The following is a 21,892-nucleotide window of genomic DNA, read 5'->3' as shown; positions in this document are numbered from 1 at the left end:
AAATGTTTCAAGGGAGCAATGAGGAATTCTAATCCCTTCACCACCACCCCCAAAGCACTAATCTTCCAGAGCATCCCAGGACTGTCCATTGTATGTATTAATCATATTGACCCTGATTGCATTCTGGAACTGTCCCACTCCACGTATCCAAATATTTTAACAGACTTTAGGTTACTGTAACAGCTTACCAGAATCTAGCAAGGCTGAACATTTTGTCTTCTTCAAACTGGATGTTCTTTTTAATGAAGGATTCAAGGCAACATTTTCTAATGACAAAGATACATTTCTTGACGATGTTAATATATCCCCACAGAGATTTAACTCTAGAAAATAGAAGGAAATGTCCAAACTACAACAACAACAAATCAGAAAAAAGGAAAAAAACTAGTATTTTCAGTCCTAATTTGTCTTTTGAAATTTTTCTTAACTACAGTCTTCCAAATATTTCCCATAAGCACTTTACTCTCCACCATCTGCATTATAAGACTGACCACAAATGGCTAAAGAGTAAACTGCAGTGTAAAATTAATTCTCATAACACCTTATGTCACACTAAACAGTCATGATTTTTGGTAATTATCACAGAATTTTAATTTCCATTTCAGCAGCATTTAACAGTGTATTATTCATTTAAGAGAAACACTAATCCTCACTTTCTGTTGTCATTTTCTCTGGTTCATTCAGTTTAAGTCTTTCCCAAGGGTTTTCTTCCTTTTCTTCAAGGTCTTTGACTTCCTGATGTTCTTTATGACTGTGTTCTTTTTCATCTTTCTTCTTCCGCCTCATCTTATCCTGAGCAGATTTTGACATGGCAACTTTCAGCTGCAAAAAATTAATGCACCCGTTATCATATGCACTATAATATAATGCCCAAGTTACCCAATAACTTACTACGCAGTTCTTGATGTTGTCTAAGGTAAGCATGGAAAATTACTATTTTCACCATTATTCTGCAGAGCAAAAGGAAATTTATTCACATAAATATTGAATCCAATCCTGAAAAGAGCTGAATGCATGCTTTCTGCATGATAAGTAGTCCTACTGGCAAAAAGAAGCAACACTCCAGGTTTGAACATTTAAGGGAAATAATCACTTACTCTGAAATATCTGAATAGTTAGAGAACTAAGGTCTACAAGACAAGGTCTTCCATTCCTTGGCAGCGCTGTGTAGTTTCCTAGAATTTTAACTAACAAATACACAGGCTGGGCTAACTCACTCATATTTAAGCACACAGGGTCTTTTTTCAAACAGTGGTCTTTAACACTGTGATCTGACCTTACTCTCTTATATGTTTAAGACGCTTACAGTTCCTCATGAAAACTTAGTAAAATTTAATACACTCCTCCATTTACTCCTTTGAATTTGATCCATCCGAGTATTCATATCTTCAGTGGAAATTCAAAACTTAAGACACTGTTTATCATTAACTTAAAGTTTTAGACATCTGAGAATGTTATTTTAAATGCTTTCCGAAAGACTTGTGATTTTCATTTCAAATTTTTCAAAATCTGTATCACACTTCATTCAGATAAATCTTGCTCCATGTTATAGCAGATGTAAATAGTGTTTAACAAAGCAGCAACACTCCTCATGAAACCATATCATGGGACAGATATTCAGACAGTGTTTTTTGAAAAACCTACGAATGGAGCTAGATTAATACATCCATCCAGAAAACAAGACATGATCAAACCCAGCCAGTTCCTCCTTCCACATTTCTATGTGCTGTGGGAGTCAGAGAAGAGGACATTTTCCAGCTCCACTCCCTCCTGCAGCCCTTCTCCCACAGACTTCGAGTTAGCTGGGAAGCTTCTGACACAGCAATTTGCCATTATAAAATATCCAGGTGGAACCAAAAAGAAAAAGCAGGGAGAAGCAGCTTGATGGCTATAGCCTATTTTAATCAAACTCTTATTTACCATAACATAGAGACTGCAAAACTGTATCGAGCTGTATTCATACATATAAAAACAGGAAGTGAGACAACAAAAAAGTTCTGAAATTCTTACCTCTTTTTCATTTTCAACACGGAAATGAGAAGCACTGTTCTGCTGGATGCTTCTCCCAGAGATCCCTGATGATGGCTCAGTCTCCTCTTTGAGAGCTTGGTCATCTCCATTCGCTACACACGTTATGGACTGGCTGTATGTTCGTGCAGGAGGAGGGCTTCCAAAAACACCTGAAAGGCATATCATGTTGTGCCCTCACCAAAATAACCATTTCGTTCAGCAGAACCTAGCAAAAACTAAAGAAAACCAAAAGTAATTCAAGAAGATAAAAACATTGCTACTGTACTATTAGTGCCAATTTCCACCCAAAGGTACTCTTACCTTATTCTACCGAGTAGGATGGATGCACGTACACGTGTGCACGCTGAGCTAGAACCAAGACCTAACCTTCTTAATTTGCTGCCCTTCTTTGTTGTTGGAATGGAATAGCATATCCAGTAACTGGAAAACTTTCAAGCGTAATTCTTTTTATACCCGTTTAAACTGGAGATTGTTCACAATCTAAAATGTTGTACAGAATCTATTTTTTCTTTTCCCACTCTATAAAGGTGCATTTTCCCTCATTTTAATAACATGATGAGATACAGGAGATAATTTTGGTTTTGTAATACCTTTACCAACAATTACAACTGCATCTTCAGACAGCACACTTGGTGAAATGAAATCTAGATTGTTCATCTGTGGAAAACTAGACGTTGATTCTGCAAGACCTTAACAAAAAAAAAAAATCACACAATGTAAATCATGTAGTTTACGCTTTGGTACATGTTTTATTTTTCTAAAATGTCATCATACACTGACATCTGAATTTATCGCTTTTATGAACCAGTCTATTTTCAAGTTACTGATGTTAACAAGATTTACTAAATACTGATATCCTCAAAATCATGGAAAGCATATAGCAAACAAAATTTCTGCCAAAAGATTATAAAGAAAACCAACGTTTGTAAGAGGATTTATAAATCCACTGATTCCACTGAAAAAACCCAGTTTCTAACTCACTTAGTGGACGTATAGCACTGTTTCTTAGATAATTCAGCACAATTGAATCAAAACAGAATTTGCTAAAATATTTTTTCCCCAAAGCAGCACTTAATGCTGTTTCCCATATAAATTAGCAGTCCCTCAAATTCTTCACCGAAGTGGGTCACATATATTATGTACTTCTATATTGGCTACACTAGTTGCAATAAAAATGATAGCCTGTGACAAAAGAAGGGCACCGTTTGCTTTTGCTATTTAAACTGAATAATCTGAAATTTCTAAACAGAGAAGATGATTTAGGAAAGCCTGATTACCTACTAGAAAGTGCATAAATGAAGCCAGTGGACTACTGAACCACCCCAGTTGAGAAACACTCCGGTAAACTGGCAGCCCTCTGTCTACACCTACCCCTGCCGTAACATCTCTGACAGCTTCAAGAAGGAACCCAGAACCTGCAATAGCCCTCCACCAGGCAAGCTGCAGCACCTCAACAATCCGGGACTCTTGGCAGCTCTGTTACGCTTTCTGCCCTCACCTCAATCTTTCGTTTGCCAAAAATAATGACAGGCAAGAGTATGACAGATGCCTCTCTACTTTACAAATTACCTGATTACATAGTTTTAATTTTGGAGCTCTCCTTTTTATGCTTTACAAGAAAAAAGATCAAGTGAAAAGGTTTCTCTTGAAAGCGTTACTTTGTCCTCCCACAAACCCAATCATTGGCTTCTGAATGTTCCAAGTTTTAACATTCAAGAACTGTCAAAATTGGTCTTTTGGGATTTTCTTGAACATAATTCTTGAGGCTTCATGAGCAATTCTCTCTTAGACTGTAAATGAACGTGCATCAAAGACTGGATCCTCTTTGGAACCTACCCCCAGATCAGGACCTTCTGTCCTAACCTCAGCTTCTAGCCCGAAAAACGTACAGACTTCCATTTCACAGGATAAGCAGGTGTTAACAAAAAAGAGACGGGTTTACAAATCTGATTATAAACTTTACTTCCATTGCTCAGCTTTAAATGTTTCACAAAAAAATAGCACTCCACCATTTCTATAAAACCTTGAGAATAGACAAAACTGTCCATGTTTAATCTTGAAACAAGAGATGGAGAAAACAAAAAATCTTATTGGGACAAAGATCTTCATTATTCAATGTCTATTAACATGTGGAATATTGCTATTTAATTTTGTATTTGTCACTAAAACATGGTTACTTGGTATCTATTTTAGCGACTATGAGGGAGATCTGAACAAGAGACAGTGAAACCGTACGCTCCTTAAACCGACTTCCACGTTTTACTTTTGATGTTAAAAAAAAAAAAGAGTTGCTGCTCTATTCTAACAAGCTTAGAGTTGGAAAATACATCCATATCATACACACAACAGTTCTGACGTAGGGAACAGTAGCTCCTAGGATGCACTAAAATGACCCAGTTAAAACTGAAACATAAAGTATAATGGTTTAAGTTCCTTAATTTTAGCAATGAACAACAGAGTAATTTAAAACCAAACTTTTAAAGCTGTTCATTTATTCAGACTGAGATATATAGCAATTTGGTCCTTTTTTCATGCCATGTACTATCAATTGACTTTTAATTTCAATTTAATTGGCAGTCTAATTTCAGTTAATATCAGAAAAAAACCCAACTTGTTAGCATAAGCATAAAGACTAGAAAAGAGGAAACCATGCTAAACTCCCTGAAATGTATTTTCTATAAAACCTGTTTTACAAAAGGCTCTACACAGCCTCAGTTTTTGCCATAAATGAGAGCTCAGATGAACAGCAATGTAGCAAACTCACAAACCTTTTGAATGCTTAAAATTGCTTTGGTGTTCCATATTTTGACTTTTAAAAACAGTACATGACACTTCTCCTCGCTTCTTGTCCTCACAATCTCCACATCCATTGCCACAGTTCAAATGTTGGCCAACTACGCTAACGTTAGAAGTCCCCTTATCATGAAATGCTAGCCGTGCAAAAGGAAAAAAGTCAAATATTTAAAAAAAAATTAGAAATAGTTTTTCCTGTGCACTACCACATTCTCAAATAGTTACATTTTCAGAGACCCTCAGACTGGTTTTATGCATATAGTATGAGCATTTTTTCCTACAGAAATCTGAGCATTTCAACAAAGATGCTTGGGCTCTACTCCTTTTTCACATGCAAAGGCTTTCATCTACAGATAAACACAGGTTGAAAATCTAACTCAAAGCTTGAAAAATTATTTTTTGAAGTCTTTCAAATCTGAACAACTGAATACTAAGTGATTTAGCATTAAAAGCCAAATTAAGTCAGAAGTCAACTAAGTGAAAACAGTAAAATACCAGTTAAACACAAGAAATCTTTCCATTTATGTACCCTAGAAGTCATAGAACACATTTTTATGTTACAATTACAGACAACAGAAACTGGGCATTTTTATGCCTGCAAAACGTTCTCAATACATTTTGGTTTTGGTTAAAAACAAAAACCAACCAAACACTAGTTACTTCAGGAATCCTTTAAAGGATCATTTCTGCTTTTCCAAATACCCCTAAAATTAAAATACCTAAAAAGACAGAAGAATTTTCATATACGTGCTTTTACTACATATTCCACAAATTCCCTGGAACTAACCCCCCATTTAATTGAAGGGACTGACAGGCACGACCAAGGTGACAGGCTGACCTAACTCCGGTAATCCCAGCAACTAGAGTGACCCAGGCGTCTCCCTTAGTGTGCTACGAGGGGTACCAGGCAGCGGTTCTGCTTCCCCCTGCCACAGACGTGACGGTACCGATGCATCTCCTGCCACCCGCCGGCGCCCATCTGTCTTGAAGTTCTGGACTGGTGGCCGTCACTGTCAACCCAACCACATCCACGTGAGAGCAAGAGCCGTACTGAAATCCTTAAAAAGGTTCCTTGTGTTCTCTTCTTCGGCTGAGAACTGGGATGGGAGCAGGCTGTTTAGTTCTGCTAGGGGATGGAAACCAAAGGGAATGTTTTGCTGTGGGATTCTTGAGATGGTGAGGCTCTCCCAGCAAGGAACACTATGGACGGTGCCCTGATCTGGGCTGGCGTGAGATGCTCTGGAAAATTACTATACGGCCGGATCCCCTGAAGGTCCAAGAACTCCCTGACCATGAATTTCTGCACTGTCACAATGAGGTCTAGTTGTTATAGTGTTTCATATATCAACATTAAGACCTCACACGTCAGGACTGATCCATTAATTGCTGTATTTGGTACAACAGCACCCTCTGGCCTCTGAAACTGTCAGGACCCCGGGGGAAAGACGAGCTACGGGCCTGACGGCAGGCAGACAGGTTTTCAAGGTGTCAACTATTAAAAGCTGCACAAACTTACATGTTACAGAAAGAATTTGGGAAGTAAGAAATGTCTGAGAGCTGCCATTCTGTTACAACAAAGCTAAGAGAAGCTGGTAAAATTCATCTTAGAGAAACAGCTGAAGCAATCTGAGCTCAATTAGCAAGTCAATTAGCAAGTAAGGGACAAATAAATTTCCAGAACAGAAAAAAGCAAAAGTGTTAAATTCTTTAATAAAAAGGAAGAAGCTGAAGAATGAGCCAGAGAACAACTGACCCATATGCTGGGCAATTTGGTTCCCAGGACTGTGTCAGGGTAAATAATGTATTTGGAAGCACCCACCAGAAAACAGTATGATCAGAGAAACCTGGTCTCCTTTTATGACACAGCAACAGACCTTGTGGGCAGGAAAGAAGTGAGAGATGCCATATATCATCCCAGGCATACGTATGCAGAGAAGTTACCAAAAGCTTCATTCTCCAAATGGAGGGATGTATCAAGCAGGGTTCTGCTGCAGTCTGTTCAGGACCCGGTACTATCCAATATTTTGCCCAAACAGCAGGATAATAAGGCAGCATGCTGAATTCAAACAAAGGTCAGCAAATGGGAAGCATACACGCACGCTTGAGGACAGGATCTGAATTCAAGGAGCTCATGATAAAGTAGAAGAATGATCCAAGAAGAGCAAGACTCAGGTAGGACAGGACTGATTTTGCATGTTTTAAAACAACACAACCATAACTACCCTTTCAGTTCTAAGTGCACAAGGGGTATTATACGGGTACTGCATTTCAAGAAAGAGGTAGATCTGTTGAAAACAGCCTAGATGACAGCAGTTAAAAAGTCCATAAAGTTTGACCTACGAAGGAAAGCTAGAAAAAAACAGGAATTAGTCTAAGGACAGAAAATGAAAGAGGGAAAGAAAAATACAATAAAAGGTAGCGGCTTGGAAGAAGAAAATATTCCATCCTCCGAAATAAAATAAAAATGTAATGACATAAGTTACAGCAAGGGGGATTTACATTCAATGTTAGAAAAAAACTTTCATCTGATGAGACCAGTTAAATACCAAACCGATTTTTACAAGTTCTCCAAGTCCCAGTGTAAAAATTTGGAGCTTTTTGAGATTTGACTTGTGTGATGGGCCAGGTCCGGTCAGTAGTGGGAGCAAAGGACCTTCTTTACCAGTTAGCTGTATTACAGGTGTTACATTCACCTTATCATTAGTAGGCTGTCAGCTCTTCACGGGAGGTCCAGTGCTGTGCATTCTGGTTGATTAACTGGCTCAATAAGCAAAATAAATGTGCTGCTCTTTATTTTACACTGAAGGTCAACTTCTCACAGAAGGTCTTTTCGTATAACAAATGCAAAATCATTAACCACAACATGCATTAGTACATATGTTGCAGTATTTGCTTTCTGACTTACGCTGTTACTTGACAAACCTATTTGCTAATTTATCCTGAGAAAAGTGGCCCTAGCTAGAATCAGGAGCAATAGCTTCAATTTCTGAAAAAAGATCATGAGTCTCAGTAGCAACTACTAGTTTTTTAATGTGAATTGCAAATTCAGGCGTGTAGGATGCCCTCCGATCTTAACTGAACTAAGTTTTGTAAGCTTTTTGGAAAAAATACAAAGCTGCTGAGGCTGCAAAGGGATGCAACAGAGCAGTCTTTGGGAAGAGAGGTCAGAAAAGACCTCTGTAGACACAGCTCCCTCAGTTCCTTTCCTCCATCCAGTTGAATCAAAACTGATTAAACATAAATAATCAAAAATAATCGGTTTCTGCCCGCTACAGGTACCTTTTTTTTAAGTGCTGAAGGAACATGAGCTGATTGAACAAGTAAGAACAGACACATCAAGTGACCATTCTGTTACATCTATACCTTATACAAGCAAGGTATACATTGATATGCACAGCGAAATACCTGTGCTGGAGTTATGTTCTGCCACATTTGGGTCTCTGCTTCTTGCTGACGATACTCTTGCAGGCTGTGATTTGCTGCCAAGTAGTGGAAAGGTGTCTGACCTTTTAAAATATAAAACAAATTTTTACAAATCCAATTCTACACACTAGTCAGAGCCCAGTTAAATGACACTTTGTAGCAAAGACATCAATAGATTTCAGTTTCTCCTCCCCAGTGTACTTGGACAAATATTTCCAGTATACTTCCACAAATGTTCACACTGACTGGAAAAAGAAAATTAATTCAATAGAAATTATGTGATGAGCAGGTCCATTACGAAGAACACCATAAAGACAACCCTTAAGAGTAAACTTCACACTAGGACTAAATTTAGCATACATTCAAAAAGCTAAGGAATCGTTTGGCTTAGGGGACTGACGAAGCTGGTTCCGATCTGGCAAAGAATGGCAAACGACAGTGACCAAATCCACTAACCTTCCACTTCCAGAAATGAGCTGTTTTCAGCTCAGTGTCTAGCACACAGACATTCACCAGGAGAATGCTGTTATCTACGAGACAATCTTGATACTTCTTTTCTAAAATGATGCGTTTGAATATTAAAGGTGGTTCAACCCAGAGCCCTGCACTGTTAAATATTATGCACACCTACGTAACAACGCCTACGTTGACGGTTGGACTCGATGATCTTGGAGGTCTTTTCCGCAGCTGTTCCACTTTCTGCTAGGACTTAAATACACACAACTAGAAAACTTGCTTGTAAGATCTTGAGGAAACCCCATGCTTCAGAAACTTCACTAATACCAGTATCGAGGTCCCACTCCTCACAGTAGTTTATCAGTGGATAAACTGATCCCTGTAAAAGTCAATACACAGAAGCAGCCTACATTCTTGTTGCCCAGCTACACAGATTTTGTGAACAGAAAATGCCAATTTCCAATGCTCGCAAACCAGCATCTGAACTAAACTCTCAGACATTTTTATGAACATTACAAGGCTTTTAAGGTCTGCTGGGATATATTTTGTCACTTCTACAAATTCAGCCTTCCTGCCAGTTGTCCCCTTTCTTCCTCGCTAGTTCAGAATTCCTGTATCTTTGAATCCTGTAAAACATTGAGCTTCTGTCACTGAATAATGGAAATGGCATGTTGTATAGAATGTGTCCTAGTCAAAACCTTGCCTGGAACACCATCATACACAGAATTTTATAGTCTTGACTTTTTAGGTATTCTAGCATTTTTCATTTTAAAGATTATTTTTAAAACTGTGATTCAGCAGTAATGCATATAGGGAAGAAAATCCTGTGAAAATCCTCCATTTCTGAATCATTCCAGTCTCACTCTGTCTCAAAAACCTTTTTGTATATTCCCTTCCTATTCTGTTAATACAGTTGTATGCCAGTTATATAAAGATGCATTTAGTACACATAAAAATAAAAGATATCTTTGGATCAGAGCTACAAGCAGCTTTATCATGGGTTCTGACAGCAGAAAAGGAGATTCTGTACTGCAAAATTTGCAAAAATCCTCAAAACCTTTTTTATTTCATTAAAAAATAAAATAGTTTATACTGCTAATCACCAACTGGGTCACTGCTCTTTACAATCAGAGTAGCATGTGTCACCACACAATTTCTTTTAGAAGAGCTCTATGAAGGCATTTTAAATTAACAATAGTAATAAAATGGAAACAGTTTGTGATTTGCAATAATAAGAAGCATCTACATTGTCCTCCTCTTATTGCAAAAAACCAACCCATTCCTTCTCCAATTTCCAGGCTATGGTAAGCAAACCTTATTCTTCCTCTTAACTCATTCTCCTTCTTACTCATTTGTTTAGGCTATGGTTCACATAACTTCTATGGCAGGCTAAAGTCTTAATAAAATATTTACTACCACTGGCAGTACTTTAGCAACTGCACTGTGTTACTATGGCTGCACCAGGGAACTCTTTAAAATTAAAAGCCAGCACAAATGAGAATAATATAATTAAGCAGCTATTGTACAGAGCAATGTATTTTTAGATAGGAAAATAATTCACGTATAAAAATCAAGCTATTAAGCAAAGCAATCTTACATAAAAAATGTATTACAGATTTCACTCCCTTTAATATTTAACTAACACCAGCAGAGGCTGCGTGTGAGAATTTCAAAGCAGCGTTAACATACGAGTTCCACTCACGTTATTCTCCTCCTCGGGGGGACCGTGGACACGGGTGAAGTCAGAGACTCCTGGCTGTAAACTCCGCTTTCGCTGTAAGAGCCCGCGCCCGGGGACGAAGCGTGGGAGGGGGAATCCACGGACAGATCAAGTTTAAGAGCAGAATCAGGACTTTCAAGATCTGAAATGTTGCTGCTTAGCTTTGCCCTCTTCTTAGCTGCGCTGTTTCGTAAAGATCTAAGTGAATTCTGCATCTAAACACGATTGAAAACAAAATGACAGTTTTTATTCACTGCATAGGAAAAAAGCTTTCTTAAGCAAAAGGAAGTATGTTTCTGAGTGTTCAATTCACGGCAGTTCAGTGCACATGCCTCTGTTGGGCAATGTGACTGAATATGTACATAGGTTATACAGTATTACAACGATCCCTTTCACTGTTTTGCTTCAAAGAATAACCACACTATTAAATGCAAATTCCCGCAGACACTGTATCCTAGCTTAACTTTGCAAAACACAAGAACAGATTCCTGAAAAAATACAGCAGCTGCTCTTGTCTCTTTTAATAGACTAAAGAAGGTGTTTGATGGCTGCTAATACACACAATTGGGACCTCAGGCTTCTCACATCTGAACTGCACGAAGCTGCACAACATGCAGAAGTGAATCCTGAAAACTGTGCCTGGCAAGCAGAGCTCCTACTCAAATAAGCAGGAAAATCTATAATGACTAGAGCTCTGCTGCATATTCTCTCCTCTTTTTACTGAATATATTTGATGTAAAAAAAATTATTCCCCTATCTGTTTAGCAGCTAAATTACTTCCAGTAGTGACTACAGCGTGGAAGATAAAGATAGTAAGGCAAAGCCGTTAAGTCCTACTGGAACTGTTCTCAGATCCACGGGGACTGAAGACAGGATTTGAGATTCAAACAATTTCTATGAACTGTGACAGAAATAAGGACGTGTTGCACGGGATGATACAGGGAAGATCATACAAAATCCAGTCATACCTGATCCCTATGCCTCTCTCGTAATCCACACTGCAGTGGTTTCGGTTTGTACTGATGAGGGTAGTGTGGATACAGTTCCACCTCCCCACCACCTCCTGAAATAATCCGGCATGCCTCTGCAGTATTTTTCTGTGTCCTACACTGGTGCAGCTATTTGGTATTTCTCAAACATCTGAGAGACCTGGGCAACAGAGCGAGCGAGAGGATCCTGCGGCATGTACTGGGCACAGTGGCGGGGGTCAGCAGACACACTGGCTCCGTACGCAGGGGGATCTCACTGGACAACCCATGCGACTGAGAAATAGCCATGTGGGATCTACAGCCTCACTGGCTGCAAAGCATTTCATGGACCAGTACAGGGAAATGCTAAAGTAAGTCTGTTTGACAAGTCTCATGGGTCACAGAAGGGATAGATTTTTAAAGGTATTTAATATTTCAAATATTTTCTAAGTCACAGGTTGAGTGGCACACTCAAAACACTGGCCGCTGAATACACATAATGGGCCCAAATTATTACCAGAGGATTTCCATTTACAAGGGGGATGCTGACCTGCCAGGCCTAATGCCAAACGTGCCTGTGAGATATCAAACAGCTGCAGGTGACACCACATCACCCAGCTTCACATCGGTTCTTCTCATTTTACTCCATGAAAAAATGACTGAATTCCCAGAGAGCTGGGACACGCTGCATGGGTATCAGGGACAGCCCGCTTCAGCAAAGCCGGGAGGCTGAGGAAACTCCCGGGCTGAGTCAAATGAACCTTCATCAAGGAAGTTATTCGTTATTTTGGGCCCCTTGTTATAACTGAAGAAAGGATTATTACTTAAATCTGACATGAAATTTAAAATGAAGTCAACGATAACGAGAACAGAAGCTGTATAAAGGCCTGCAGTTCTGCCTTGGTACTACAGTAACTGAAAACATTACGACTTTGGCTCTGAGAAAAACAAGGGAAACCAAGATGTCTGGAACAAACACGGGAAGTGTGCTTCAACAGCAGTATTGATTGCTTTACTTAGCTTCTATCAGACACCCAACGGTATCGCACTGAAAACCTGCTGTAGCGATGACAGCGTCACAAAATTTAAGTCAGAAACATTTCTCATTTTCTGGCTCTTGTTTAAAAACAAAAAGCTTATAATATATCAACTATTAAAAGTGCGCTGTGTCATATTTAAACCAACCTCTTCTTGGTCCACTTCCTCGCCATCAACATTTAGCTCTGAAAGATCAGCTGCAAGCTTCCTGTCCACCTCATTCAGCCACACGTCCTCACACTCTTCCTTTCTCCACTTTGTCACATTTAATTCAATCTTATCGGGCAGCGGGCTAGCGAGGCGGGGTATGGGGGGGACGGGTCTGGTCCCGTTCAGGCCCCTGCGGGAGGTTGGGTGTCTCACCAGGGTGGGTTTCAGCTGCAGAGGAGAAGGTTTCTCCTTCAAATTCTCCCCTGAAGAAGACACAAGCAGATGTCAGTCCTCTGGAGGGGTGGCAGGAACACAGCACTCGCCAGAATAAACTCCACGCCTCGTTTCTATGTCACACCGGAAAACTCCTTTTATAATGAGGTGAGTGTTAAAAAACATACTTACGCATGCAATTTTATTTACTACTATAAATGCATTTCAAGGACATTCTGTTTGGCTGAGTATGAGCACATTTGAATAAAACCAGTAAGAACATAAAAGCAGCTGTACTGAGTCAGACGAAAGGCCTGTCCCCTAACAAGGTAAGAAACCAACACTGAAGAGATTCAGACAGGATTTAGGAAGTTCCTCAGTCAGAGGTTTGGCACGAGCTGACCCACCGTCCTGGTACATACGTCCACTTCCTTCATGCTTTTGGCGTCTTCAGCAGCCTGCAGTAGTCGGCTCCACAATGAGCATTAAAAAACTACTTCCTTTTATTTAAAACCTGATGTCACCGAACCCCTTCCTTAGTTCCTTCATGTATGCATGTATACACATATTCATGTGTATAAATATATACACACATATACACACACACACAGATGAAAGTATGTTTCTCACATGAACAAAAGTAGATAGTGATTCCCTATCCAACTTTATTTTTATGCCATTCATAATTTGAAAAACTTTCAACATTCCTCCTCCAACATCAATTTTCCAAATGTGCCAAACCCCCACTCCTGAATACTTACTTACGCACGTTTTTCAATATTTAGTTTTACAAAATCATTAGGATGTTACCAGACTTGCCTCCTTCCATGGTATTTTCTATTACCTCCTGACTCTACCTTTTCCATCTCCCTGCATTTCAAGCTCGGTTACCAATCTCTTCTACTTCTAGTGTCTCCTTCTTTTAAAAAATATAGTGTTTCATGCATGTGCATACCAACATATACTTCATACCTTTAAAAGGTACTTAACTTTCTTAATTAAGGAAAAAAGAAGACTGGCGCCCTAACAAACTCTCCTGTAAGCTGCTATAACAACAATGAAGTTACTCTAAAGAAACAGAAAAAACCTGAAATGCATATGGATAATATGAAGAAAACCAACAAGCGATGAACACACATCTGCAAGATAAAATTACATGCATTCCAGGGACAGGTGACTTCCAAAGAATTAATTTAGAAATTTTCTACATATGTGCAAAAATACATGTTTCAATGAAGATGAATTTTAAAACAGATTTCTTTAAATCAGTGCAAAATCGTACATGGAAACTGTTACTTTGCTTACAGAAGGTAAGCCTCATGAGTGACTAGGAATCAGTTTAAGCTAAACAGATACTAAAGCTAAAATAAAGCCTTTAGGAAGTATTTAAAAGAAATCAGCAAAATTGTTTAAGCAATTGTAATTAAATAAACTTAAAACTATTAACCAATGTGTGCGTGAGGTCTTTAAAGACAGAGGAAATCAGATCATAAATAGCAGTCTCTGCCATTAGCTGTCAGTGTAAATCAGGGTGAAATCAGCACCGATTCCACTCGTTAGAGATGTAGCTGTTTGTAACCAGGTTTTAAAGAGCTATTCTGAGTGGGGGAAATGCGACACATAAGTTTCCAAAGGCAAATAAAGAGGCAAAAAGTCAAAATGCAACGAATAATATTTTCTTGCACATGTATTAATTAGAGTATTAAAAGTAACAGTTATTTCTGTATTGGCTCCCTTTAAAAGGGCTAGATTTTGGGGTTTGGTTTTATTTTAGCTTGAAGGCAAACTTTTCACTGATACATTACTGACAAGAAAAGCAGAGCTGAGGCATATTATGCTTTATCTCACTTATTTAAAAGACAAAAGGAACAGAACATGCCAGTATTTAAAACCATCCAAATAAAAAGACTTCACTTTTTGAAAGAAGCCTCCAGCAATGTGACCAGAATAGTGCAGCTATAAAACCCTCACGTTTCCAGCTGCAACTGGGGCATCGCGTAATTCCCCATTTCCCCGCCACTGTAGGTTTTCTGACCACTGCTTGGAGTCACTCAAAATGCAAACCTGAAATCCGTTTTCATTAAATTGACAACATTCCTACCTGTATTGCCTCCTGGCTTCTGAATGAGAAGCTGCTTCTGTGAACTAGGCTTAGGCAGTCCTTCAAAGCTTTTAAGAGGCCAGGAGTTTGAGAAGTTCACGGTATTATCTTGTGACTTCTTTGGAGAGCCAGCTGGAGAGGAGACGTGCTTTGGACTGTTCCTGGGTGATGACAGGGGATAAGACGGCAGAATGAAGGCCCCCTGGCTTGCATTAGGACCTTGGAAGGACACCGTATGCTCTACTGGATTGCAAAAACTTCTCTGGGTCTTGCTGGAAAAATTTAGGCTGGCACAAACTGAGCAAAGAAAAAGTGAATAGTATTTGTGGTAATTAGCCTCTTTGACAGCTCTTATAATAATAATTTACAATGAAATAATACACCCTCTAGACAGTCAAAACTGAAGGTCAGCATTTTACCCAAGCAAACAGGAAATCAGCTACCTTCATTTTGCATAGTCCCTCAAAATATCAATTTCCTTTTTCTGCATTCGATGAAACGAGTTTGAGCCTAAGCTATTTCACAGTCATGTTTTGAAGAATTGTATTTAAAAAAACAAATGATGCAAGTAGACTGAACATGGTTCTGCTGCTTGCTGCTCCATATTCCAAGCCTGCACAGCATAAAATTTGCAAACACCAGTCTCAAAACTCAGTGATACAAGAGTACAAATAAAGCACAAATGTTATAAATTCTACCTTCCTTTAAAAAAAAAAACAAAACAAAAAAATTCCAAAAATTATTTTTTCCCAGAAACCAGTAGGTCAAAAATGGAAAGGTAAATGTAGATTTGGAACTAGACTGTTTTAATCGGTTCCCATGGAAAGCAGATGCATGTTCCCCGCCTGCACTCAAGCTTTTAACCGTGCAAGTGAAAAAGAGGACAAGTTTTAACAGAGTTCCTGACAGCCTCTGGAAAGATCACTGTAAGGTGGGCTACCTCGGCCATCTCACCGAGAGCACAGCCCCACAACCAGTCCCACTGGCACAACTGGGAGAATGGGAAAGCACAGCGTGGGAGGGAGAACAAGTGACAATGTGAGTCGGGCTGGGGGAACCTATTAATTGTCTGTGTCACTGGAAAGAAAACCATTCAATTATGCCTTTAGTTATAGCATAAAAAAGTCCCTTTACAAATCAGATCGCTCCAAGGTCTCTGTCTTCTGCTCCTGCTGCTTTCCAAGGCTGCAGCATCCCGGCGCTCCCCAGGTATCCCAGGGCAGCAAAACTGAGACAACCAAGTCAGGTGTGGCTTGTACTACCAGAGAAAGGCTCAAGTAAGGGTAATATCTGGCACAAAACTGTTTGCAGAGAAATAAATCAGCAAGTGTGGGCAAAGTACCTGACAGCCTTCTGAAGACCGAGACTAAGAGAAGAGAACATTGACTTTGTAGTTATAGAGGAAAAAAAAAAAAAGAGGAAATTTCTCCTTTCTTTCCACAGGCATGAGAAAAACACAGTACCTAGGGCCCGTAAGTGGCTAGAAGTAAACTGAGTAAATGAAGTTCCTACATATCTTCCAAGAAGGCTGTCAGCTCTATCCCTTGTCTAACACATCTGGACCACTCAAAGCGGCTCTGTCCACAGATTTGGTATCATTACCATCTATTCCTCCGTACAGTGAGTTCATTCCTTCCCTAGGTGTACATCTGGCATTTTCACTATTATTGCTACTTATGAACAGACAAGTTTCTATGTGTTCCAGGTCCTGATTTATCTCAGCCTCCACCTCTCGGCTTAAGGTGCACTCAATCAAATCCCTAGCCTCACCTTTGAAACTAGCAGCGAACGCCACCTGACATAGCAGCTCCCTGGATATCTGTCCAGCGAAAGCTGTACAGAGACCACCACAAATTAACACAACAATATGAGAATTAAAAGCTTTACATGCAGCAGCACAGTGTCTGTGCAGCACACCGAGGTCACTTGCACCCAGGTGTTGTGCTCAGCAGAAAGGAGCAGCCTGTGCCTCCTCCTGCACACGCTCCTGCTGAGACACCTCGGCTGCCCTCCACACCTTAGAGGGGACCAAAAGAGGTATGTTAACCAGTCTCAGAGGGGCAAGGCTCCGACGTGGCCCTTGCTGTTAGCACGCTGGACTGATCTGATCTATACCATTAACAGAACTCTAAAAATCAATTTTTCAAAAAAAGTTCAGATTCTGTTACAGCACCACCGATACAGTCAGATACCAAAGATGTGGGTTGCAAATTAATAACCACGAATGAAAAGCATTACACAGGAACGAGGCACAAATATGTCTGAATAGGGACTGAACAACGTTTTAGTAATAGTTTTTATTTCTTAAGGCAGCATAGAAATAAAGAGACACTTCCAGAATAACACGCACTGACTTACGATACAGTTAGAATCCATATACCTTTGTCTTGCTGACAGTTATTTAATCCTAAAAATTGTAAATCAGAGTCCACGCTACCACTCTTCCCACGTATCTGTGTATATCCAAGTGTTCCACATTTCCCTGAAATTTGTGGCTGATGAGAGCCCATAGCACCTTTCAAAAGAAAAACACAAATAACTAGATAAATACTTAACATATGGTATTCAATGAAAAATATACAATAATATTTAATAGTGAATTAAGACTCTGTCTAACTTTCAGTGTAAAATATAACTACTTTGAAAGTATTTACTTCAAGAGTTTCTAAGCAACTTCATAGTACTGTTCATAAGCACAAACTGGAAAAATGGCTGGCCGTTTTCCAGGGCACTTTTGCAACTTTGAGAATTGCAGGGGGGTCAAAAGAAACACCCAAAACAATCACTTCTTTGAATACATGACAACAAAAGGAAGGCAACACCTTAAAGCCCAAAAATGCAGTGAGTTTCTTTAAGAGTGGTGTCACTCCTAGCACAGCAGTGAGCAAACTTGGCATGCCACACATGTCAGTGCTCCTCAGACAAAGCAGAGAATAAAACCTGCTGCCAAGTGAAGAGAATAAATCATGCCTGGTCTTACCCAGTCTTTTCACATGCCTTTTAGCTATTAAAAAACAATTCAAATACACTGAGTCTACACTGCTTGCATAAATTAAGTGGAGCACTATACCTACAATCTTCTACAGACCTGGTTTTCAAAAACATGACATTTTTCATTTTTTAAAACAATCTTTAGAGCTCACTCTTCAGACAGCTTTCTACCCTAGGTGATTATACAAAGCAAAAAGAGAAAATACGCAAATCTAGAATAGATATGCACTGGTCTGCTCTCATGAGCAGCCTACCATACTGTCGTGGTTTAACCTCAGCCGGCAACTGAGCACCACACAGCCGCTCGCTCACTCTCCTCCCCCTGCCCCAGTGGGATAGGGGAGAGAATCAGTAGGGTAAAAGTGAGAAAACTTGTGCATTAAGAACACTTTAATAACTGAATTAAAATAATAATAATAATAATATTGTTATACAAAGCAAGTGATGCACAGTACAATTGCTCACCACCCGCCGACCGATGCCCAGCCGGTCCCCAAACAGCAGCCCCCCCGGCCAGCTTCCCCCAGTTTATGTACTGAGCATGACGTCCCATGGTATGGAATGTCCCTTTGGCCAGTTGGGGTCAGCTGTCCTGGCTGTGCCCCCTCCCAGCTTCTTGTGCCCCCCCAGCCTGCTCAGTCAGCAGAGCATGAGAAGCTGAAAAGCCCTTGACTAGTGTAAGCACTGCTCAGCAACAACTAAAACATTGGTGTGTTATCAACATTGTTCTCGCCCTAAATCCAAAACACAGCACTGTACCAGCTACCAGGAAGGAGATTAACTCTATCCAAGCTGGAACCAGGACACATACATAAATATGACCTTCCCAACATGTTGTCCAGTTTACGGTATTTCATTCCCTGCCGCCACTGCCAGCTAACACCTGACAGCATACCTTTTATGATAACAACTGCTATTCTAGCCAACAACATATTCTTGCTCAAAAGTCAGTAAAATTCTGTGTCTCCTTTTAATTTACTGTTCTATCTGCAATTCAAATTGTATTTTACAGTGTGAAAGAACGTTGGCTGAATTACTCTGTTGCTGATCTACATGGTACTTCTTTTTCCCAATTCTACAAAAGCAGCAGAAAGCTCTGTATTTCAGGGACCTCCCGAGACCTTTTGTTCAATACATCTGTCCACACAACCACACTGTTGCTTTTTGGAAACTTCTCCAGGAGCATGGATGGGACTGCTGCCGCTTGCTTCAGCTGGAGGCGTAGCCCTGTGCCTAGTACTCAACTCTTTGTAGCAAATGAAAATAAATAACAAAACAAATGATCAACAAATGATAAACCATACTCATGAAGCTACAAATTTATGCTCAGGTTCTTCTAAATGTATTTTGTAAGCGGCAGATCAAACACTTTTCTGTGTTAATACTTACCGGCACAAACAGAAGAATGCTCAGAGTTAAAATCTATACTATTCTGAAATAAACTCCTTGAAGGTCTTTTTCTACTAAAAAATAACTCATCGCTGACTGGTACTCCTTGAGAGGGACATAACTTTGGAGAATGAAGAAAATCACTGGATGTAGAGAACTGTAGGAAAAAGGAAAATAAAGAAACATACATTTGTGTGAAGTGAATGCACAACCCTTTTCTGTACAAACAGCAGAATTGCTCGCGTACCTTTGTCATCTAGACCCCACCACAGCCCAGACCTGTCTCTCTTTATAGTAAAGCTACACAAACTTCTGTCAGTATGTTAACTCACTACCTTAGTTTTATAAAAAACTAATTCTGTTTTCCAACATTAAACAGTCTCACCCAACCCTTTATTAAAAGATTGGTAACATAAGATACGAAGCCGTTCACCGTGGTGAAACCAAGGGTAAGTTTGTGGCAGCACGGCCAGGTCAACAGTTCAGAAATTCAGATCCTTCACACAAAAAACCTGTGAGGATTTTTTAAAACCTTAAAATGTAGCACAGAACACCGTGGCTCATCAATACAAACTGCCAGACGTCTTTTGTTAATAAAAGGCAGTTGATTTTTAAATGCAAAACATTTTGATGAACTTTTTCTTTTCCCAGCTATCCGACACTTTAAGTATTTCAAGCATTAGAAAGCATTTTAGTTGGTTTCCAGTTCTCACTCTAACACAGGTTTGACACTATTCACACTGAAGGGAAAAAAAACCCAACAAAACAAACTGGTAGAGAGTTGCACTAGCCATCAATTTTAAAAATTAAACATTAACATTTTGAATTATGTACATTAAGCTATGTAAATGTTTGAACAGACAGCAGCTACTTGAGGTGTGAAAAAAGCATGTTTCGTATTTAGTCTAAAAGCTGTATTTGGTAATATCAGCACCTTGTAATGAGAATCAGTTATAGTTAAAGGAAAAATCTGAATAATATAAATACTTAGCAAAGAAAAGATCATGCTTTAAATAAAGGTTTCTTGCTTTCTGATTTCATTAGTAAAACCAGTAATATAAATAATTTCCAGGCTGTATTAACTCTGCTGTCCCCCTTCACAGACAAGGCTCCACACAGAGGTCAAAAAAGAAGTCTGAAGAGAAATGGAAATATTTGTTCAGTATCGGAAAGAACAGCATCACGTTAAGCCTAAAAACCTCCTTCACTCAAAATACTGGTTGTGTGAATGTAGAATATGTAGTCTAACACATACATAGTGCATTCATTTACAAAAATATATGGTTTTTAACTTCACTGAAGATCTCAGTTCACCGTAAAGATAGATTCTGAAACTGGGACCACCACAAAAACTCTTGCAATATGAAACTGCAGTTCTCCATTAGTCCATAATTCAATTTCTCTCTTCCACATCCTGGCCCACACAATAAAAGTTGTGTTTGACACGGAGAAACCGATCGGCAGCAAACTCTGCACATAGACGGTACAGCCGTGCTGCGCCTGGGCAGCAGCAAACCCTGCAAAACTGGGGGGAAACAGCCAGCTCTGAGGTCTGCTAAATGTTCAATGTACCACGATAAATCTCACGGTAATTTAACAGATTACAGTGTCTTGATAGTTAAACGACTGGGTCAAATAAACAGCAGCTAAATGCTCTGATTTAATATCTTGACGGGGTTTAATTTAATATTTAATTCAATATTGTAATGGGGTTTCACAAAGGCATCACAAAATAAAGCACAGCAGAACTTGAAGCAGCACAGCCATGAGATGAGTAGCATGGCTACGAGCATGCTCTAATTGTTTTTGAATCATTATAATATTTACTTTGTCACATAATATCTTCAAAACAGAATTTTTTTATGGTTATGGAATATAGACAAAAAAACTTCAAGAGTTTCAACAAAACCTTCAAGTCCCTTCCAAGGAAAGAGGATTCACAACACGTTAGCAAGATATACATACAAGCCAAGGGAAATTAAATCTCCATACCCTCCCAGTGAGAATCCTCTTGAAAAAATAAACTTCACAATTCAAACTTTTAAATTAGGTATTTCTAATTCTGCTCCAAGACTGCCCCCCCCTTAAAATCTAAAAAACTAACTCACACATGGTACCTGTTCGCAGCAAATAAATAAGCAAAGCAGCAATTTGCCTATATTTCCATTTAGTGCTTTAAAAAACCAACCAGTTCCCAAGGTACACAGCTACATGGACACAGGCTCTTGAATGAAACAGCTTCACTGTTCCTGGGACGTTTTTTGTGGTTCACAAAAATGGCAAAAATTTTGTCTTTCCTTACAAAAACGCACGTTCCAATTTACTGTTCTGCACTGTATTTCATGGACTCCAAGTTCAGCAGATATGATTAAATTCATCCGCATAACAGTCAAAGTCTCGAGTGTGCAGCATTTTAAGCAAATCCACTGAAATGCTCAAAAGCTTAAAATTTGACATAAAATCTTCCTCCCTGAAAGCCAGTGCTAATGCAGGATCGTGCTTTTTAATTGGCCTTCAGGGATTAGACTCACTTAAAATATTTGTGGGCAACTGCTTAGTTCGAAGCATATGACAGCGAGAGAAAACTTAAGGAGCCTCGATACAAAATGGATCATCTGA

The 21,892-nt window shown here is 39.4% G+C and overlaps 1 protein-coding gene across 1 annotated transcript in view; it reads right to left on the bottom strand.

Annotated features, from left to right (window-relative positions):
* The window catches only part of FAM179B (family with sequence similarity 179, member B), a 47,346-nt gene that overhangs the window by 12,645 nt on the left and 12,809 nt on the right, over positions 1–21,892 (bottom strand). Inside the window, exons 3-13 of the mRNA XM_009321635.1 lie at positions 19,274–19,430; positions 17,274–17,408; positions 14,894–15,190; positions 12,577–12,842; positions 10,406–10,638; positions 8,230–8,330; positions 4,800–4,961; positions 2,622–2,720; positions 2,011–2,180; positions 654–822; positions 189–323 (exon numbers count right to left, since the gene is read on the bottom strand). Coding sequence (XP_009319910.1) covers positions 189–323; positions 654–822; positions 2,011–2,180; positions 2,622–2,720; positions 4,800–4,961; positions 8,230–8,330; positions 10,406–10,638; positions 12,577–12,842; positions 14,894–15,190; positions 17,274–17,408; positions 19,274–19,430 — 1,924 coding nt within the window. The remainder of the gene's footprint in view (positions 1–188; positions 324–653; positions 823–2,010; positions 2,181–2,621; positions 2,721–4,799; positions 4,962–8,229; positions 8,331–10,405; positions 10,639–12,576; positions 12,843–14,893; positions 15,191–17,273; positions 17,409–19,273; positions 19,431–21,892) is intronic.

Source organism: Pygoscelis adeliae, unplaced genomic scaffold (genome assembly GCF_000699105.1).
Source record: "Pygoscelis adeliae isolate BGI_AS28 unplaced genomic scaffold, ASM69910v1 Scaffold43, whole genome shotgun sequence".
Lineage (NCBI taxonomy): Eukaryota > Metazoa > Chordata > Aves > Sphenisciformes > Spheniscidae > Pygoscelis > Pygoscelis adeliae.
Note: the sequence above shows the minus strand (reverse complement) of the source record. Positions and strands in the feature narration are given on the sequence as shown.